Source organism: Empidonax traillii, unplaced genomic scaffold (assembly GCF_003031625.1).
Source record: "Empidonax traillii isolate 1590-97213 ecotype Southwest subspecies unplaced genomic scaffold, ASM303162v1 scaffold759:size305195, whole genome shotgun sequence".
In the NCBI taxonomy this organism is placed as follows: Eukaryota; Metazoa; Chordata; class Aves; order Passeriformes; family Tyrannidae; genus Empidonax; species Empidonax traillii.
In genome coordinates, this window is record NW_020955952.1 from 59356 (window position 1) to 76913 (window position 17558).

The window sequence follows — 17558 nt, forward strand, 5'->3', positions numbered from 1 at the left end:
TAAAAAGGCCAATGCAAGATAGACAAGTCCGGTTGCAGAACGTACAGCAGAAAGACTCCCCAGGTGATATAGATGAGACGCGATTCTTTCTGTGTTGTCTTTTCTCCTCGAGAGTAGTCCTGTGTGTATTCTCAAAAGCAACAGCAGTGTTATAGAGAGTGTGTCTCCAGGCCTCCTGATTGGAGGCCAGAGTAGACCAATGGTGGTGATCAATATGCCCAAGGCTGAGGGATTGTTTCAGGCAGTCCTTGTATCTTCTCTTCAGGGCTCCTCTCTTGTGGCAGCCAGTGGCAAGTTCTCTATATAGCACAATCTTAGGGAGGCGATGGTCCTGCATCCTGGAGACGTGCCCTGCCCAACGCAGCTGAGTTCTCAACAGCATGAACTCAATGCTCGTGACTGCTGCCTGTTCAAGGACAGATGTGTTGGTCACATAGTCAGTCCAGTGGATGTTAAGGATTGTACGGAGGCAGCGCCGATGGAAGCGTTCTAAGAGATGCAAGTGGTGACTGTAAATGACCCATGATTCAGATCCAACTGTCTTTCTACTAAGCATTTGAACCACTGCAAGTGACAACCACATGCACATTATTTAGCAAAGTAATGATTTTCAGTTTTCAATCAATAGCCAAGAAATCTCTGTGAATGCTGCTAGGGTCTAAGAGAGTATTTTATTTCCAACTAGTGTGAATAAGCTCATCTCCATAAGTTGTAAATTAAAGTCTCTTGAAAGGATTATAGCTTTTGATTACACTCTGTATATCATTAATGTCCTTACTGCAGAGATTTCTGATGTGCCCTTTGTAAGGTTACTGTTTTTATACCCTCTTGAGGTAGAACCTAAGGAACAGTCAAATATTTTCTCCCAGTTTTCCAAATAAATTTCTTAGACAAGGTTTCTTATAATAGCAGCTAGACACATTATCTTTCCTAATTAAAAAAAACAAACAAACAAAAAAAAAACAAACAAAAAAACCAAGAAAGAAAACAACTAGAAAAAACCCAACCCAACTGAGTTTTAATAAAATCTTACCATGGAGAGCTTTATTAGGAGGGAAACACCACGTTCTGTACAGCAAAAATTGGAAGATTATATAACAGAGGTCAAGTGGAAGGTGTCCCTGCCCATGGCAGTGGGGTTGGAACTAGATGATCTTCAAGGTCCCTTTCCACCCAAACCATTCTAAGATATTATACTAAGATTTACTAAGTGATTACAGGCACTAAACACATCTTTCTTAATGCTGAAGCCAATGATATTAAAAACATCACTGGAGATAAAAATAGGTTACTGTAACCCTATTTGTACTTTTTAGTGCATCTCCCAGGGAATTCCTTTTTAGACCGCTCAAAATATTAGGCACAGGTCATTGCTTAAATTCAGACACAGATTTATCAAACTTGTCTCAATTTAATGAGACATAAGTGTTTTGCTAAGGATGAATTATGAGGAAGACCCAAGCTCCTCCCTCTAAGCAATTGTAAATCTGGAATTAAGAGGCTCCAATTGAGAAAGTGTGGGAAAAAAAAAAAAGAAAAGTAGCAGCCCTTTATTAAAAGATATATGTGTATTGGCAGAACAACAAAAGAACACAAATAAACCCACCAAACAATAATCCTATACCCAAAAATAACCCCCTTCAAAACAAACAAACAAACAAAAGGTAAACAGTTCAGTTTGTGCCCTTTGGTGCAATTCTAACCACAGTCAGCAGAGGGCGCTGTTGAATCACATGGGGGGGCCCCGGGGTGTGCTGGAGAAGTAAAAAATGGAGGCCTTCCCTCCCCCTCACCGAGAAAGGGAAAAAAAGACGGAAAAAATAAAAAGGTTCTTTCCAATGGGAACTCTGTCTCCATCTGGACGATATGGCTTCCCCTCTCCTTTGATGTGCACAAGAACCACTGCCAAAAAGTAAAAAACACAGCCCCAGAGAAGGGCAAATGTGGGAGGACATGATGAATGTGTGAGCAATTTATATTGTGTGTGGCACTTTTATAGACTTTTATAAACTTTTGCATAGTTTTATAGATACTATAAGTTATAGGTCCCAAGATGGCTACGGGTGTCTTTTCGAGAACAAAGAGAAATTGGTGCCAAGAAGAAGGTGGAGTTCAATAAAGTAAACAATTGCCTTGTTACCTGTTAATAACCAATTATAAAGGTATTTGTAATGTATGTTTACAACTGGACAGTGACCTCTAACCAATTGTATGCTTCTTGTCACGAGACCCTGTATACAGATGCTATAAAAACCCTGAGCTATCCTAATAAATCGGACATATTTTAGATCTCATAGATCGTGTATGTATGTTCCGGAGCCTCCCCGTCAAAAAGTGGCATCTGAAAACAGGGACTGCTGCCTCCTGGAGTTTAGCCAGGAAGGTCTTAAAAGTGATTTTTCGCTGCCCCTCTGAAGTTTAGCCAGAGGTGGTGTGAAAAGCAGTTTGTGAAATCGAGACTTCGGGTTCGCTGTTCGATCAGGACGTGGAAGTGAGCTGGACGAAGGAGGGAGAAGCTGACTGGAATTCCGGTGACGTTACCCCAGCGTCTGGAATTGGAAAATCCGCAGTAAACAATGTTGTGGAAGTCTTGCCCTGGCCAGGTGAGCAACCAGAAAAGGGGAAACCAGATGGAGACCGTCCTCTCAAAAGAGGAGGAAGCGGTGGAAAAGTTTCTCCACACTATCCTTTATAAAAAGGACTTTTATTATGAATGTGCCACCCTTAGAGGGTTGTTGGAATGGTCCAGGGAAAAGGACCTTATCCCCAATGTTTCTGCTGCCTTTGAAGTGTCTACCTGGGACGCTGTGGGTCGGAAACTTTGGGAAGAGACCACAAGAGGGTCTAAAGTTGTTAAAAAGTTTCCTACTCTGTGTCGTCTGCTGGTGGTTGCGTTGCGGGAGGCAGGAGCCGAGAGGCGAGTGTCTCTGTTCGTGTGCGCAGCTTTAGATGGTGAGAGCGGGGCAGAAGCAAAAGTTTCCGAGAGTAAAACTTCTGCGGATCAGTTCGTGTTCAGTACTGCGACTGCACCTATGCTGATGGCGCCAAGAAAGCAGCTTGGCTTAGCTCCAGCTGCGGCGGGGGGGAGAAAACCGAGGAGCTCAAGGGTGGAGCGGAGCCAGCGGCTCCAATGGTCACTGCCCCTGCGCTGCCCGCAGCTCTCCCCCTCCCCGCAGTCCCTGCGTTGCCCATGGCAGCAGCATCTGGCAGTGCGCCTGTGTCAGCAGCCGAGCCTGCACAGTTAGTCATCGCAGCGGGATCTTCTGCGCCTGTGCCCGCAGCGCCACCAGCGGTAATCATCGCACATGCGTCAGGCAAGGAGTCAGCTGTTATGTCATCACCAACGGCAACTACGAATGAAGTGCAGGCACTGACAGTCACATCTTTGCCGAAATGTCATCTCTCTCAAACCCAGAAGAATGTGAATCACCTAATTTTCGGAACACCAGGACAGCCCCCGGGACCGAGGGTACGGAGCACAGCGGCGCAGAGAGCGGCGAGAGCAGCGGCGGTGCACAGAGGTCTTATCTCCCCTACGCCACAGTGGCTGTACCCCAGCAGCAAAAGCAGCGTCAACAGTGCAAGCTGCGACCCTACTCCTGTTTCCTGAAAACAACATCAGCTGCAACGACGCAGACTACACAGTATTTTGACTCCATCGCACTGCAACCCAGCCCCTCAGAGCGGCTAGAAGGGTGGTTGCACAGGAGGAAGCAGCTTCTGTGGCTGCTCCAGTGGGGCATTAGGGGCCCTTGGCATAAAAAAAAAAAAAAAAAAAATATTAAATTGATATTTTAAGTTTTGCAGTTTACAGGTTGTTTTTTCTTTTTTTCTTCAGTAAAATTTCGGATTATTATTGGTTAATACAAAGGGTATATTGCTTAAAAGGTTTAAAATTATCTTTTCACAAGTCATATCACACAAACTGCTTTGCCCTGTAAACAGGTTGCTCTAGAACGGTACAAAAGGTGTTCCTATAATAGCTTTAATTTGTTTATCGAAACCCAATTGGTCTTTATTAGAAGGAGTGTTTATTAATATGTATAAGATATGTGTATAAATCCTTATGGCAATCATTTGACTGCTGACCATCAGAAACAGAAAGATGGTGAGAACTTTTAAATAGAAAATGCAGATGGCTCACGCTCAAGGTTTTCAGGCTTTACATGAAGGTCAACGTTGCCTTTTGCAGGGACGCCTGCTAATTTTGTGAGCCTGCTGACCCTTAGAAAATGAAGCCTCTGCTATGGAGAGTTGCATATAAATCATATTATAATCAAACGCAAAAGCTGCACTGTGTGAAAGCATGTATGATTGAGTTATGAATGAGGTGGCCACCTTATGACTGTTTGAAAGACAATTGTGTGCAAGAGAAAAGTATTGTGTGAGTTTATATATCCATATACATATATGTATTTGTAGACTTGGTAATGCATTACATAAATATTAAGAGTTTTTAACCAAAGAGTATTTTTACATTGTAAGGACCTTTAGGTAAAGAGTTCAGTGCTCTCTTGTTAAGACATTCATCTTTGTCTCATCAGGGAATTTTTGTGGTGCCAGGAGTGATAGATGCTGATGCTACAGGAGTCATCAAAATCATGGTATATGCTTTAACACCACCAGTTTTCATTCCTGCTAACAGCAACATAGCACAGCTGGTACCTTTCAAGGCAATCGTGCCCAAGGCAGAATCACGGACTCGAGGGGATCAAGATTTTAGTTCCACAGGTCCTCCTGAGGTGATGTTAGCCATAGACATAAGGCAGGGAAAACCTGAGGGGAGTGTAGTTGTGCAGCATCCTAATGGTCAGTCCAGCACTGTGACTATGCTTGCTGATACTGGAGCGGATGTTACCATCATCCCCAGACACAAATGGCCTAACACCTGGCCCGTGGTAATGGCACCTGCAGGAGTGAAAGGGGTAGGTGGTGTACAGCTAACATAGATCAGTAGAAATGTGGTAAGCTCTCATTTTTCTGATGGTGCATCAGTGAATACAAGGTCCTATGTATTATCTTTGCCAGCGGGTTTGATAGGTCGAGACCTACTAGGTCAGATGGGAGCACGCCTGGTTACCTCTCCTTTTTAGGAGAGGCCATTGAAAAGCAGCCAACCTTGAAGCTGAAGTGGAGAAGCTACTTGGTGACATACAGTGGGTGAGACCTGTTTGTGGGATAACCAATGATGATCTACCTCCTCTGATGCCTTTGCTAGGGTCTGTTGCTAGTGCAGACCTTCGGAGAGACTTGTCAGACGTACAAGAAGCAGCTATAGTTAACATCTCAGGTAAGATAGCTGCAGAGTATGCCTGTAAATTACTAAAAGATCAGCCAGTCCAGTACCTGATTGTCAATTCTAGAGGGAGTAGACAACATCCCTTAGGTGTCATCTGTCAAATAACAGTCAGCATAAGGATGTTGGAATAGGTATTCTTGCCCTATCAACCCAAAAAGACAATCATGGCACGGCCTGAATTGTTTGCACACCTTGTCATGAAGGGACGGCGACGGATTTGTGAGTTAACTGGAAGGGATCCATCTGTAATATTTGTGCCAGTCGCTCAGAGCTATTTAGAGTAGTTGTTTGAGAAATCTGAACCATTCCAAATAGCTATGGCAGATTTTAAGGGACTGATCACAAATCATTATCCACCAGACGAATTGTTGCCTTTAGTACAACATCAGATTATTGAGCAGCTTGTGTTGCGTTCAGATGATCCTGTAGAAGAGATTACTGTTTTTACAGATGCTGGAAGGAAATCTCAACGTGCAGCAGTGACCTGGCAAGAGGGGACAGACTGGGAGCACAAATTACTTCCCGGTCTTACAGGTGACACGCTACAAACTCTAGAACTGCGGGGTGTAGTGTGGGCTTTCAACTTCTGGAAGGATGAACCTCTCAATGTAGTTTCAGATTCTATGTGGTGGGAACAGTTCAAAGAATAGAGAGGGCAATGATCAAAACCCTGAAAAATAAGATCTTAGCAGCACTCATGACACAATTGCTACATTTGTTAGATCAGAGAACACATCCCTACTTTATCACTCACATCAGAAGTCACCAGAAACTGTGTGGTGGTTTAACACTTGGAAATGACAGGGCAGACAAGTTAGTAGCACCTGCATGGGTCGGTCCTGCAGTGAACAAATTTCAACAAGCAGTGTTGTCTCATGAATTTTTCCATCAGTCTGCAGATGTGTTAGCCAGACAATTTGGGTTAACTCTATCACATGCACGTGGCATTGTCCAAGCTTGTTCAGCCTGCCGCGAAAATGGGCTGGGCATTGGCTTGGGGGTCAATCCTCGTGGTTTACAGGCATTGCAACTTTGGCAAATGGATGTCACTCATGTTAATGAGTTTGAAAGGTTGAAGTATGTGCATGTGTGCATTGACACTTTTTCTCATGCTATATGGGCCTCTGCTCATGCTGGAAAAGGTGCCAAATATGTCATCCGTCATATGCATGCATGCATAGCGGCCCTGGGAGTTCCCACAGAAATTAAGACCGATAATGGGCCTGGTTATACCTCGCAGCGTTTTCACAGATTCTGTATGAATTGGAGTATTTCTCATGTTACCAGCATAGCTCATTCTCCTACAGGACGAACTATTATCGAACGAGCTCATGGAGTCCTGAAATCCCTTTTGCAAAAACAGAAAGGGGGAGAAGAGCTGGATAGCCCACATAACCGACTTGCAAAAGTGTTATATGTTTTGAATTTTTTACGGTTGACGGGTGGAAAATCGGACCCTCCCATTGTAATTCATAATACTTCTATGCAGTCAGGTTTGGTAAATCCACAGGTAACAGTGAAAGTTCAGTACAAGGACCCACAAACCGGAGTCTGGAAGGGGCCTACAGAGGTAAAACTAACTGGTAGAGGGTATGCGTGTATTCTTACAGATACAGGAGTTCGGTGGCTGCCTACACGTTGGATAAGACCTTGGAAAGGGAGTGATTCTGCAGAACAAGGTTGATACTGTGGTAGACAAGCTATTCAGAATTACAGAGTTTTTCAGTATTATTATAAGGTAGTTTTATAGTGTAGTATCATAGAATCATAGAAATTTAGAATTTAAAAGAGTGTTTTGTGTGAACTTGATATATTGTCCATTAAATTTTAGTCTGGGATAAATTTTAGCATTATAAGATAGAAATAAATGATAAGTGTGTAAAGGTGTTATTTTTAATGGTAATGGATATATGTACTTGTGTGTTGGAGAAGTAAAAAATGGAGGCCTTCCCTCCCCCTCACCGAGAAAGGGAAAAAAGGACGGAAAAAATAAAAAGGTTCTTTCCAATGGGAACTCTCTCTGTCTCCATCTGGACCATATGGCTTCCCCTCTCCTTTGATGTGCACAAGAACCACTGCCAAAAAGTAAAAAACACAGCACCAGAGAAGGGCAAATGTGGGAGGACATGATGAATGTGTGGGCAATTTATATTGTGTGTGGCACTTTTATAGACTTTTATAAACTTTTGCATAGTTTTATAGATACTATAAGTTATAGGTCCCAAGATGGCTACGGGTGTCTTTTCGAGAACAAAGAGAAATTGGTGCCAAGAAGAAGGTGGAGTTCGATAAAGTAAACAATTGCCTTGTTACCTGTTAATAACCAATTATAAAGGTATTTGTAATGTATGTTTACAACTGGACAGTGACCTCTAACCAATTGTATGCTTCTTGTCACGAGACCCTGTATACAGATGCTATAAAAACCCTGAGCTATCCTAATAAATCGGACATATTTTAGATCTCATAGATTGTGTATGTATGTTCCGGTGCCTCCCCGTCAAAAGGCAAAAAGGCGACCCCCCTCCTGAACAGTTCCTCTCCTATGAAAATCCAAGCAGGTTCCGGGCTGGATGGAAAAACAGGTCACAGGCGAACCGGGGACAGGAGAGGAAAGAAGAACAAAACCTGTTGGGCAGCCAGGCCAAGAATAAAGCCACCTCGGAGCTCCTGCCACCTAGACCTTGTCCCAGCTCAGGCAACAAAAAAGTCCCTCCTGTTTCCTGGGAGAGGAGAAAAAAAGTCAAGAGAACTCCCCACACACCCTCCAGGGCCATCAACCTGGAATGTGGCTCTGCCAGCCACTTCTTTTATGTTAGTCAATCGCTCAAGGCACAGTCAACCTGCCTATTCAACATCCCTTTCGCACAGTGGGCAGGGGGAAGGGAAAATTCTTGATCAGTTTCCCAGAACAAGCAAAACCATGACAAAGTAAATATGAATGCAAGGAAAAAAGTATTTTACATTAAGCACTTAAATACATAATGAAGCAATGCAACGTTTTTAACATTTCAGTAATCTACTAATGAACAAAAGCATCTGATATGTGAAGAACATTAGACTGGAAAATAAATTCAAAGTTGATCAGTAAGCAAATTCTCCGAAATAAAGCTTACCTTTGATCCTTCCAAACTTATTATCCTGTAGACATTTCTTGTGCTGTCATAGAAGTAGGACACAGTAACAGCATGCTTGCTGGTGGGAACCCAGTTCTTCTTAGTGTTTGGATCAATCTGGAAGACATGAGCTCGGGTGCTGAAGATGGGTTGTTCCCTGAAGGATAGAGAGAAAAAGTAATGAATCTGATTTATTTGTAATACTGTTGCACAGAAGTTATCTGCCAGTTGTTCCTACCTGAATGTATGCATTTCACTTTACATGATAATTTTGTCCTAAAAACTTCTCTTTGTGTTGCTGCATAGAGCAGGTAAGTGCATTAATATAAATATGAAAGCAAAATGCAAGATTTCTAAAGCAAAAATCAGCAGCCAGATGTAGAGTCATATAAAGGCAGTGTCCTGAGTTGCACAAAAATTCTGCTATACACCTTTTCTCTTTTTCCTAAATATGCCTACTAATTTGGACTGTGAGGAGAACTTGAGATAAGATAAGGGTGGTACTATTATCCCAGAAGAAAAATGTATACACAAGTGTGAAAGACTGGAATACTGATGACTCTGCTATGGTGACTCCCCTCTGGGGAACTACCAGGACAGTTCACACATAGCCTTAAGATATTCATCTCTGCTGATGAGTCATAATGGATTCACCTAACAGGAAGCTGTAACAGGTGTCAAGAACTCCTGAAATGTCTAGTGATCCAGTATTACATTATCCATTGTAAAACTATCCGCCCCAGGGGAGGTATTGGGAAGTTCCCACCTAGCCTAGACCAAATAAAAAACCACACTTGGACTTCACTCAGCACTGGGTTTTCTTCCCTCACCACATGGGACTTTCCTTACCACCTGGGGCTTCTACCACCACCTCAACAGATCCGGACTGCGACCACCATTTTGACAGGACTACAGACACCATTTCAACCAATGAACATCAAAATTGCAACAACTATGTCTCATTGTGGGTCCTTCCAGTTGCCTGGGGGCTCTGCAACTCTGCTCTGACTGCCTGTACCAGCACCGCACAGCCTCACTTCAGTGCCACACAAGCATCTGCCAATATCAAAGCCCAACTATCCGCCATTTCCTGCCAGTGCTTACTTTTCAACCATTCCTGACAGATTTTCCAGGTGTGGGGAGGCAATTTTGTCTGGCCATGCTCCCTTCCAGTTTCTTATGCACCTGCTCACTGACAGAGCATGAGACACTGGAAAAACCTTGACTAAGAGTAAGTAACACTTAGTAACAACCAAAACATCAGTGTGTTATCAACATTGTTCTCATACTGAATCCAAATCACAACACTGTACCAACTACTGAGAAGAAAATGAACTCTATCCCAGTCTAAATCAGGAAACAATCTTAGCTTATGATCTTAAACTGAACTGGCTGATTCAATGCAATTATTCTATAACATTAATTAGGGTTAGGAACGTGTTCTGAAACCCTCACTCTTTGGAACTTCACATCTGAGCATTTTCATAGCAACACAAAATATGTATAACATGCATGGTTCAAAGGTAACTGCTTAGCAAACAAAATTAGTTAAGGTAAAACTTTACTGTACTTTGGAATTTACAACTTCTTTTTTCCTGTTATCATTACCAAGACATATAGTATTGCATAGAAATCTAAAAATATTTACATATCACTAAGATGGTTGTCAGTTAAATTAAGCTACATTTTACTGACAAATAGATTGCTGTATTCTTCAGAGAATGCTACCATCATCAAATTCCAAACATATTAAGTACCAGAATATTAACTTTAGCTTAACTTTGTAGGTTTTTAAATTCTTTTGTTTTCTCCCATTTCCAGATGTGAATAAACATATCCTTTGTTCCTGTCTTAATCTCCCCTTAAGTAAGAGGTAAACTCTTAATACATTTTCTACCCAAAATAAAAGCAAAAGAAAAAATTAGGACTTTGGGTACCCATAGTCAAAGGGTTTCAATCTGACCTCATTACAAAGGGGTACATGAGAACTATCAAAAACATCTCTACTGCTTGGCAGCAAGAGCAGCTAAGACCAGTTGATTTCAGCAGCAGAATTGTATAATTCAGCTAGGAGTTAATGCTCCTTGGAGACCATAGGCCAGAAGATGTGATGTTCTCCTATGCTGGATATTAGATGTGATACAGAACAGACTAATGAGAGCACTGTTTAAGTGAAAACTAAAGACACAGGAAGGTAGGCCAGGGGAATCAATGCACATGCTAGTCCTCCATACAAATGTCACTGTACCCTCAGAACAAACTCATCTTCTCTTTCCAAATCACCAAACTATAGTAGGTAGGTTGGGTAGCTGTTTTCCTGATTCCAATCCCTTGCACAAACACAAAGGTTATGCAAATGTGAATTTCATAGCCCTTTTGATTACATTATCTTTAATTCTTATCACTCTTCTGAATCTCTAGTTCTTCAGTCACACCTAAACTTTAATTCTTGTCTTCAATATTAGATACATTTTCCATTTACCTCCCAATTAAGCATTACCCAAATGTCGTTTGATGCATATTATCATAGTAGAACAAGTGTGTTAACTCTGGAAAGTAAAGAGCCCATCAAAAGTCTTAGAAGCCTTAAAATTGTTTGGATTGCTGCCTAATAATTGGGAGAAAAAAACTCTCCAGACAATACTAGTATAGATAAGACAGAGAGCAGGTCTTTAATGAAGGTCTTCTGATGCAAGGAGTACAAAGGTGTGCTGTGTCCAGGTGTCTTAGTTTAACAAGATTACAACTGAGAAATTAAGAGACTTCAGGCGGAAGCGTGGGAAAGAAACAGGTTTTTAATAACAAAATCTGAATAAACAACAAATGGTGCAATCAAAAACTTTCAGAAGAAACAAAACAAAGGGGGGGGGAAGAAATGTGCTGAATCCCAGGGAGGGGAGGGGGAATAGCAAAACTGTCCCAGCAGTTCAAAAGCTGCTCGCAACCACTTGTACTCGCAGCCAGCAGTGAAGGTATTGCTTTTTCCCACAGGCAGTCTTGAAAGCAGTCTCACTATGAGATGGGTTGGTCTCTCTCTCTCAGTTGTTCTCCGTGAGGTGTCCCATGGGGAAAAAACTTCCTCTCAGGAAATGAGAAAGAGGTGGCAAAACAGGGCTCCCAATCTGTCCAGTCCTGGACCAAACCAAAAACCCCCAAACAAAGTACTCCCAGCTCTCCCTGTGGCAATCATGCTTCCCCACAAGAAAGGAGATAAATCAGATTGTTCAAATTACTGAGGTATTACTGTGCTCTCCATTGCTGGTTAAATGGGTCATTTACCGCCACCACTTGCGTCTCTTAGAACGCTTCCATCAGCGCTGCCTCCGTACAATCCTAAACATCCACTGGACATATTATGTGACAAACACATCTGTCCTTGAACAGGCAGCAGTCACGAGCATTGAGACCATGCTGCTGAGAACACAGCTGTGTTGGGCAGGGCACGACTCCAGGATGCAGGACCACCGCCTCCCTAAGATCGTGCTCTATGGGGAACTTACCACTGGCTGCCACAAGAGAGGAGCCCTGAAGAGGAGATACAAGGACTGCCTGAAACAATCCTTCAGCCTTGGCCATATCGATCAACACCCTTGGTCTACCCTGGCCTCCAATCGAGAGGTCTGGAGACACACTCTCTATAATGCTGCTGCTGCTTTGGAGAACACACGCAGGATCACTCTCGAGTAGAAAAGACAACGCAGAAAGAATCGCATCTTGTTGATATCACCTGGGGAGTCTTTCTGCTCTGCCTTCTGCAACTGGACTTGTCTATCTTACATCAACCTTTTTAGCCATCAACGCGCTTGCAGCAAGCGTGGGTAGAGCCCCTCTCAAATCTTCGTTCGCGAAGCCTAGCCATGATGATGATTGCTAGTAAAATCCTTGAAAGAATTCTTTTGAAAAGATTAATACCCGCTATAGCAGAAGAACTTCTACCTGAAGGCCAATGTGGTTTCAGAGCCAATAGGGGTACCACAGACATGGTATTGATGCTGTGAGCAGAAGAGGCCTGTGGTAGATTTTGGAACGTTTAGGATGTCCCCCCAAGTTCCTTAAAATGATCATCTCACTTCATGAGGACCAGCATGGCCAAGTCAGATATGAAGATGCACTTTCTGAGCCCTTTCCAATAACCAATGGTGTGAAGCAAGGCTGCGTTCTTGCACCAACTTTATTCACAATCTTTTTCAGCATAATGCTCCAAAGGACCACAGCAGACGTCGATGAGGAAAGCAGTATCTACATCCGATATCATAACCATGGAAACCTTTTCAACCTAAGGCGACTTAAGGTCCACACTAAGACCTTAAATCATCTTGTCCGTGATCTGCTTTACGTTGATGATGCCTCCCTCATCACCCACACAGAAGTAGCTCTCCAGCGTTTAACATCTTGCTTTGCAGATACTGCTGAGCTTTTTGGGCTGGAAGTCAGCTTGAAGAAGACAGAAGTTTTCTATCAACCTGCACTTCAGGAAGTCTTCCATCATCCCCATATCACCATTGGTGAAACAGAGCTCAAATCAGTCCAGCAGTTTAATTACCTGGGAAGCATCATCTCCTTGGACAGTAAGATTGACAAAGACATAGACAACAGGTTAGCAAAGGCATACAGAGCTTTCGGTAAACTCCATAAAAGAGTTTGGCAAAACAAACATCTGAAGAAAAGTACAAAGAGCAGCCTTTACAGAGCCATTGTACTGTCTACTCTTTTATATGAGTCTGAATCATGGGTCATTGTCCCAGTTTAAATGAGACAAGGGTCTTTTACTGAGGATGAGTTAGAAGAAACCACCCAAACTTCTCTCTCTAAGCAATTATAAATCCAAAATTAAGAGATTCCAATTGAAGGAAAAAACAAGTAATGGAAAAGGAAAAATAACAGTCCTTTATTAAAAGGTATGTGTGTATTAACAGAAAACACAAAACAAAAGGTAAAACAACCAAACAGTACTCCTATACCCCCAAATAATCCCCTTCAAAAAACACAAACCTTTAAACAGGCAAAGGGAAAAGTAAAAAGTTCAATTTTGTGCCCTTTGTTGCAATTCCAACCACAGTCAATAGGGGGTGCCATTGGGTCATTTGAGACGCAGTTTGTAATGTCCTATAGCAGTCACCAGGTGGCGGTGTTGGATCACTGGAGGTGCAGAACTTGTAATGTCCTGTGCCTGCCACCAGGTGGCACTGTAGGATCCCTGGTTGACACCATGGCAGGGGGGTGGGGAGAAGGAAGAACGCCCTCCGGGGTGTGTTGGAGAAAAAAACAAAAAAAACTCAGTTCCCCTTCCCTTCCCACACACCGGAAAGGGGAGAGGGAGAGGGGGAAGGGACCAGGCAGCTCCTACTAACTCTGGCTGGTCAGTCTCTTCTCCGCCCAGTCCTCTCTCTCTCATTCTCTCTCTCCCTCTCTTGGGAACGGTGAAAGGGAAAAGCAAAAAAAAAAAGAAAACCTCCAGAGGAGGAAGAAAAAAAAACAACAGCTCCTATCCAATGAAGAATTCAGGCAGGCTCCCAGTTGACCAGCGGCTGAGAGCCGAGAGCAACACACAGCCTCTGACGTGTACTGCAGCCCACAGCTCAACCTCCTCCCCCGTTGCCCAGGAGACAAGAGAAAAAGGTAAACATTAGCCTTTCAACTGCCCTGTTTCCTAGGAGACTAATCTCTCAGCCATTAGCCAGGCCAGCTAGTTCTTTGTATCTCTCAAGTGTTCACTTGATAGCTCTGAAGCAGGGGCAGGGAGAAGGGGAAAAAATCCTGGAAAGGTTTCCCAGAACTAACTAAACCATGACAGTCATTTACTACCACCACCACTTGCATCTCTTAGAATGCTTCCATCAGTGCTGCCTCTGCACAATCCTAAACATCCACTGGAGGGATTATGTGACCAACATGTCTGTCTTTGAACAGGCAGCAGTCACAAGCATTGAGGTCATGCTGCTGAGAACACAGCTGCGCTGGGCGGGGCACGTCTCCAGGATGCAGGACTACTGCTTCCCTAAGACTGTGCTCTATGGGGAACTTGCCACTGGCTACCGCAAGAGAGGAGCCCCGAAGAGGAGATACAAGGACTGCCTGAAACAATCCTTCAGCCTTGGCCATATTGATCATCACCATTGGCCTACCCTGGCAACCGATCGGGAGGCCTGGAGACACACTATCTATAACACTGCTGTTTCCTTTGAGAACGTACGCAGGATCACTCTCAAGGAGAAAAGACAACACAGAAAGAATCGCATATTGTCGATATCACCTGGGGGGTCTTTCCGCTGTGCCTTTGCAACCGGCCTTGTCTATCTTGCATTGGTCTTTTTAGCCATCAGTGCTCTTGTAGCAAGCATGGGTAGAGCCCTTCTCAAATCTTTGTTCTCAAAGCCTTGCCGTGATGATGATAAAACTAATATAAACAGTTGTTTGATTCAGGTCCAGAATGGTAACTATGAAGTAAGTTTATAGAAGATATCTCCATAAACCTAATGTGACAACTTCAGGAGTTGCCCGATGTAGAATTGAAACTTGTTGCTAAATTTCAGCCAAATCCATTGTGCAAGTCCAGCAATTACATTTTATAAATAATATTGGATACATTTTTACTAAAACCAAATGCAAATTTTGGTTCTAAACCGGATTCATAGTTACTGGTAGGATTAGTCAATGCACACAGAAAAACCGTTTAAACTTCATTTTTTTCATCTGTAACAGTCTCTGTTTCACTTGCCTTAGGAGCAGAGGCCTTCTTCCCTATGGAGTAGTGAATCCAGGGTCCTTTGCCAGCAACTTTGACCACGATGGGGGTGGTCAGCAGAACTTGAAATAGTTCTTTGCACTTGGCTTGCAGAGGTTCACAATCCCACCATTTAACATAGTCTCAAAGCTGGAACAGATGAACAGGAGTGCCCAGTCCCATGGGTCTACATGACACTATGAATCTGCAGTTCCTGCAAAGCAGAGCCTAAATCATTAAACAATTTTGCAAATTACCCTTCTCTTATGTGAATATAGGGACTTACACTGTTTCCCTGCCTTGGTCGTATGCAGATCCTCAGTAAGGCCATAGGCAAGACCTGAACACACATTCTAGATGTTTCTTGACAAACCCTGTTTTATTTGTGCTTGACAGTTGATGAAGAGTGACTCTGTCAGATGACAATTTCAAAGGAACCCTAAATCTTGGAATTCCTGCATCATGACTGTGTGAGTGAGACTGAGTTTTTATAGTATAAAGTGACTGACTGCCAGTCACAAATCTATAGACCAGTTAGGAGCTTACAAAAAGCAGGCTGAGTCTGGAGTTTGATACACACCAAACAGCACCCAGTCCCTGCCAGTAGCTCATCACAGAGAGCTTGCATTCTCTGAACAGATTCCAGGCCTTATCAGGGACTGACCATACTGTCATAGTCTGCCCCAGACTGCAATCAATCATGTCCACCTTATGGAGTGGCAGTGCAGGTGCCACTTGCCTCCATGCTATAAAAGCATCCTCATGTATTGGGTTAGGTTCACCATGTGGATACTCATAGCATACTCCTGAAAAAACTGGAAACCCATGGCTTGGATAGGGAAACTCTCTGCTGGGTTAAGAACTGGCTGGAGGGCTGGGCCCAGAGAGCGGTGCTGAAAGGTGCTGAATCCAGTTGGCGACTGGTCACTAGTGGTGTCCCCCAGGGATCAGTGCTTCGCCCAGTTCTATTTCATATTTTCATTGATGATCTGGATGAGGGGATTGAGTGAACCATTAGCAAATTTGCAGACAACACCAAGTTGGGGGGCATGTTGATCTACTGGAAGGCAGGAGGGCTCTTCAGAGGGACCTGGACAAGCTGGAGAGATGGTCTGATTCCAATGGGATGAGGTTCAGCAAGGCTAAGTGTGGGGGTAGGCGGCGGGCCCGCCGTGCCCCTGTTGAAGAATATAGAGGAGGAGGATTTTGATTTAGACACTTTGAGGCTGTTCCCCTGAAGAAAAACAGGGGTCATGGAGGACTTGGGAAGGTGCCAGTACTGATCAGTAAAGAAAGAATTTAAACAAGGAGTGAACAACCAATTGTATGTGAAAGGTAGTAATAAATTATAGATAAGAAGCTAATAATGGAAGGGCATGCAAGGCTCTGTGCTCAGTGTGTGTGAGAGAGAGAACTTTTAAACTGTAAATAAAGCAATAAATGCTGGATTTCAGATCATCATTATAAAGGTGCCTAGTTTTTATTTCTTGACCGTCCTCTACAACAACAGCTGATGACACCTGAGTGTTACGAACCATGAGGGATCACGACACTATCCTGACGACACTCCTAACGTGGAGCCAGATTGGATTTGATCCTCATCAAGGGATAGGAATAATTCCCGGAGAGGAATTAAAACCGCAGGTCAAGGTGCAGTGAGGACAGACGTCGGTGTAGCAGAGAGCAGCGAGGTGCTGCTAAAAAGGCATCCGGACCTGATCTTTCTTGACACCTGAGGCAGATGAACCGTCGAAGACTTTAGAGGTATAATGGGACAAATTATGAGTCCAGACAAAAAGTGCATAGTTAGCACTTGGAATACACTGCTTCAAATGTGTGGAATTAAATATGATGATGACCACTTGCAGCCTTTATTGCAACGGTGCCGAAAGGAGGGGTGTGAAGCTACCCTACATTTGGCTTTTAGCATATCTCCTTGGGAGGACATAGGAAAGAAATTATGGGATGCTATATCGAATGGTACTGAGGGGCTGGAGGGGTTGGCCCCTACGTGGAAGTTTGTACTAATCATCCTGAAGGCCTGGTATGATGAAGTACAAAAGGAACAGGGGGCTGTTGGGGAGGAGGGTCTGGTGCGGTCTATGGCTGAATTAACACTAACAGAATCAGCTCCTAGTACCTCCCCCTCTTCTTCTTCTGCGAAAAATATCTCTCCTGTTGATCCTTCCCCTGCTCACACATACACTTCTACTGCCGTCCCCCTGCCACCCCGGGACTATCCATCCCCAACATCACAGCTAATTGTGTGAGTAAAAGAGAAATGGCACAACACCCCCCCTTCCTCTGTTGATTCTGTTGGCTCCTTTCCCACTGCTGCTTTGCCTGCTGCTGCCAAAATACACAATAGTAGTTCCTCCTCTTTAGAGGATTCGGATGATTTTGATGGGGAACAGTCCCT

At 43.5% G+C, this 17558-nt stretch overlaps 1 protein-coding gene across 1 annotated transcript in view; it reads right to left on the minus strand.

Moving 5' to 3' along the window:
* Positions 1-9337, minus strand: part of LOC114066347 (homer protein homolog 1-like) — a 49919-nt gene extending 40582 nt beyond the window's left edge. The window contains exons 1-2 of the mRNA XM_027900955.1: positions 9265-9337; positions 8416-8618 (exon numbers count right to left, since the gene is read on the minus strand). Coding sequence (XP_027756756.1) covers positions 8416-8618; positions 9265-9337 — 276 coding nt within the window. The remainder of the gene's footprint in view (positions 1-8415; positions 8619-9264) is intronic.
* Between the last annotated feature and the right edge of the window lie 8221 nt (positions 9338-17558).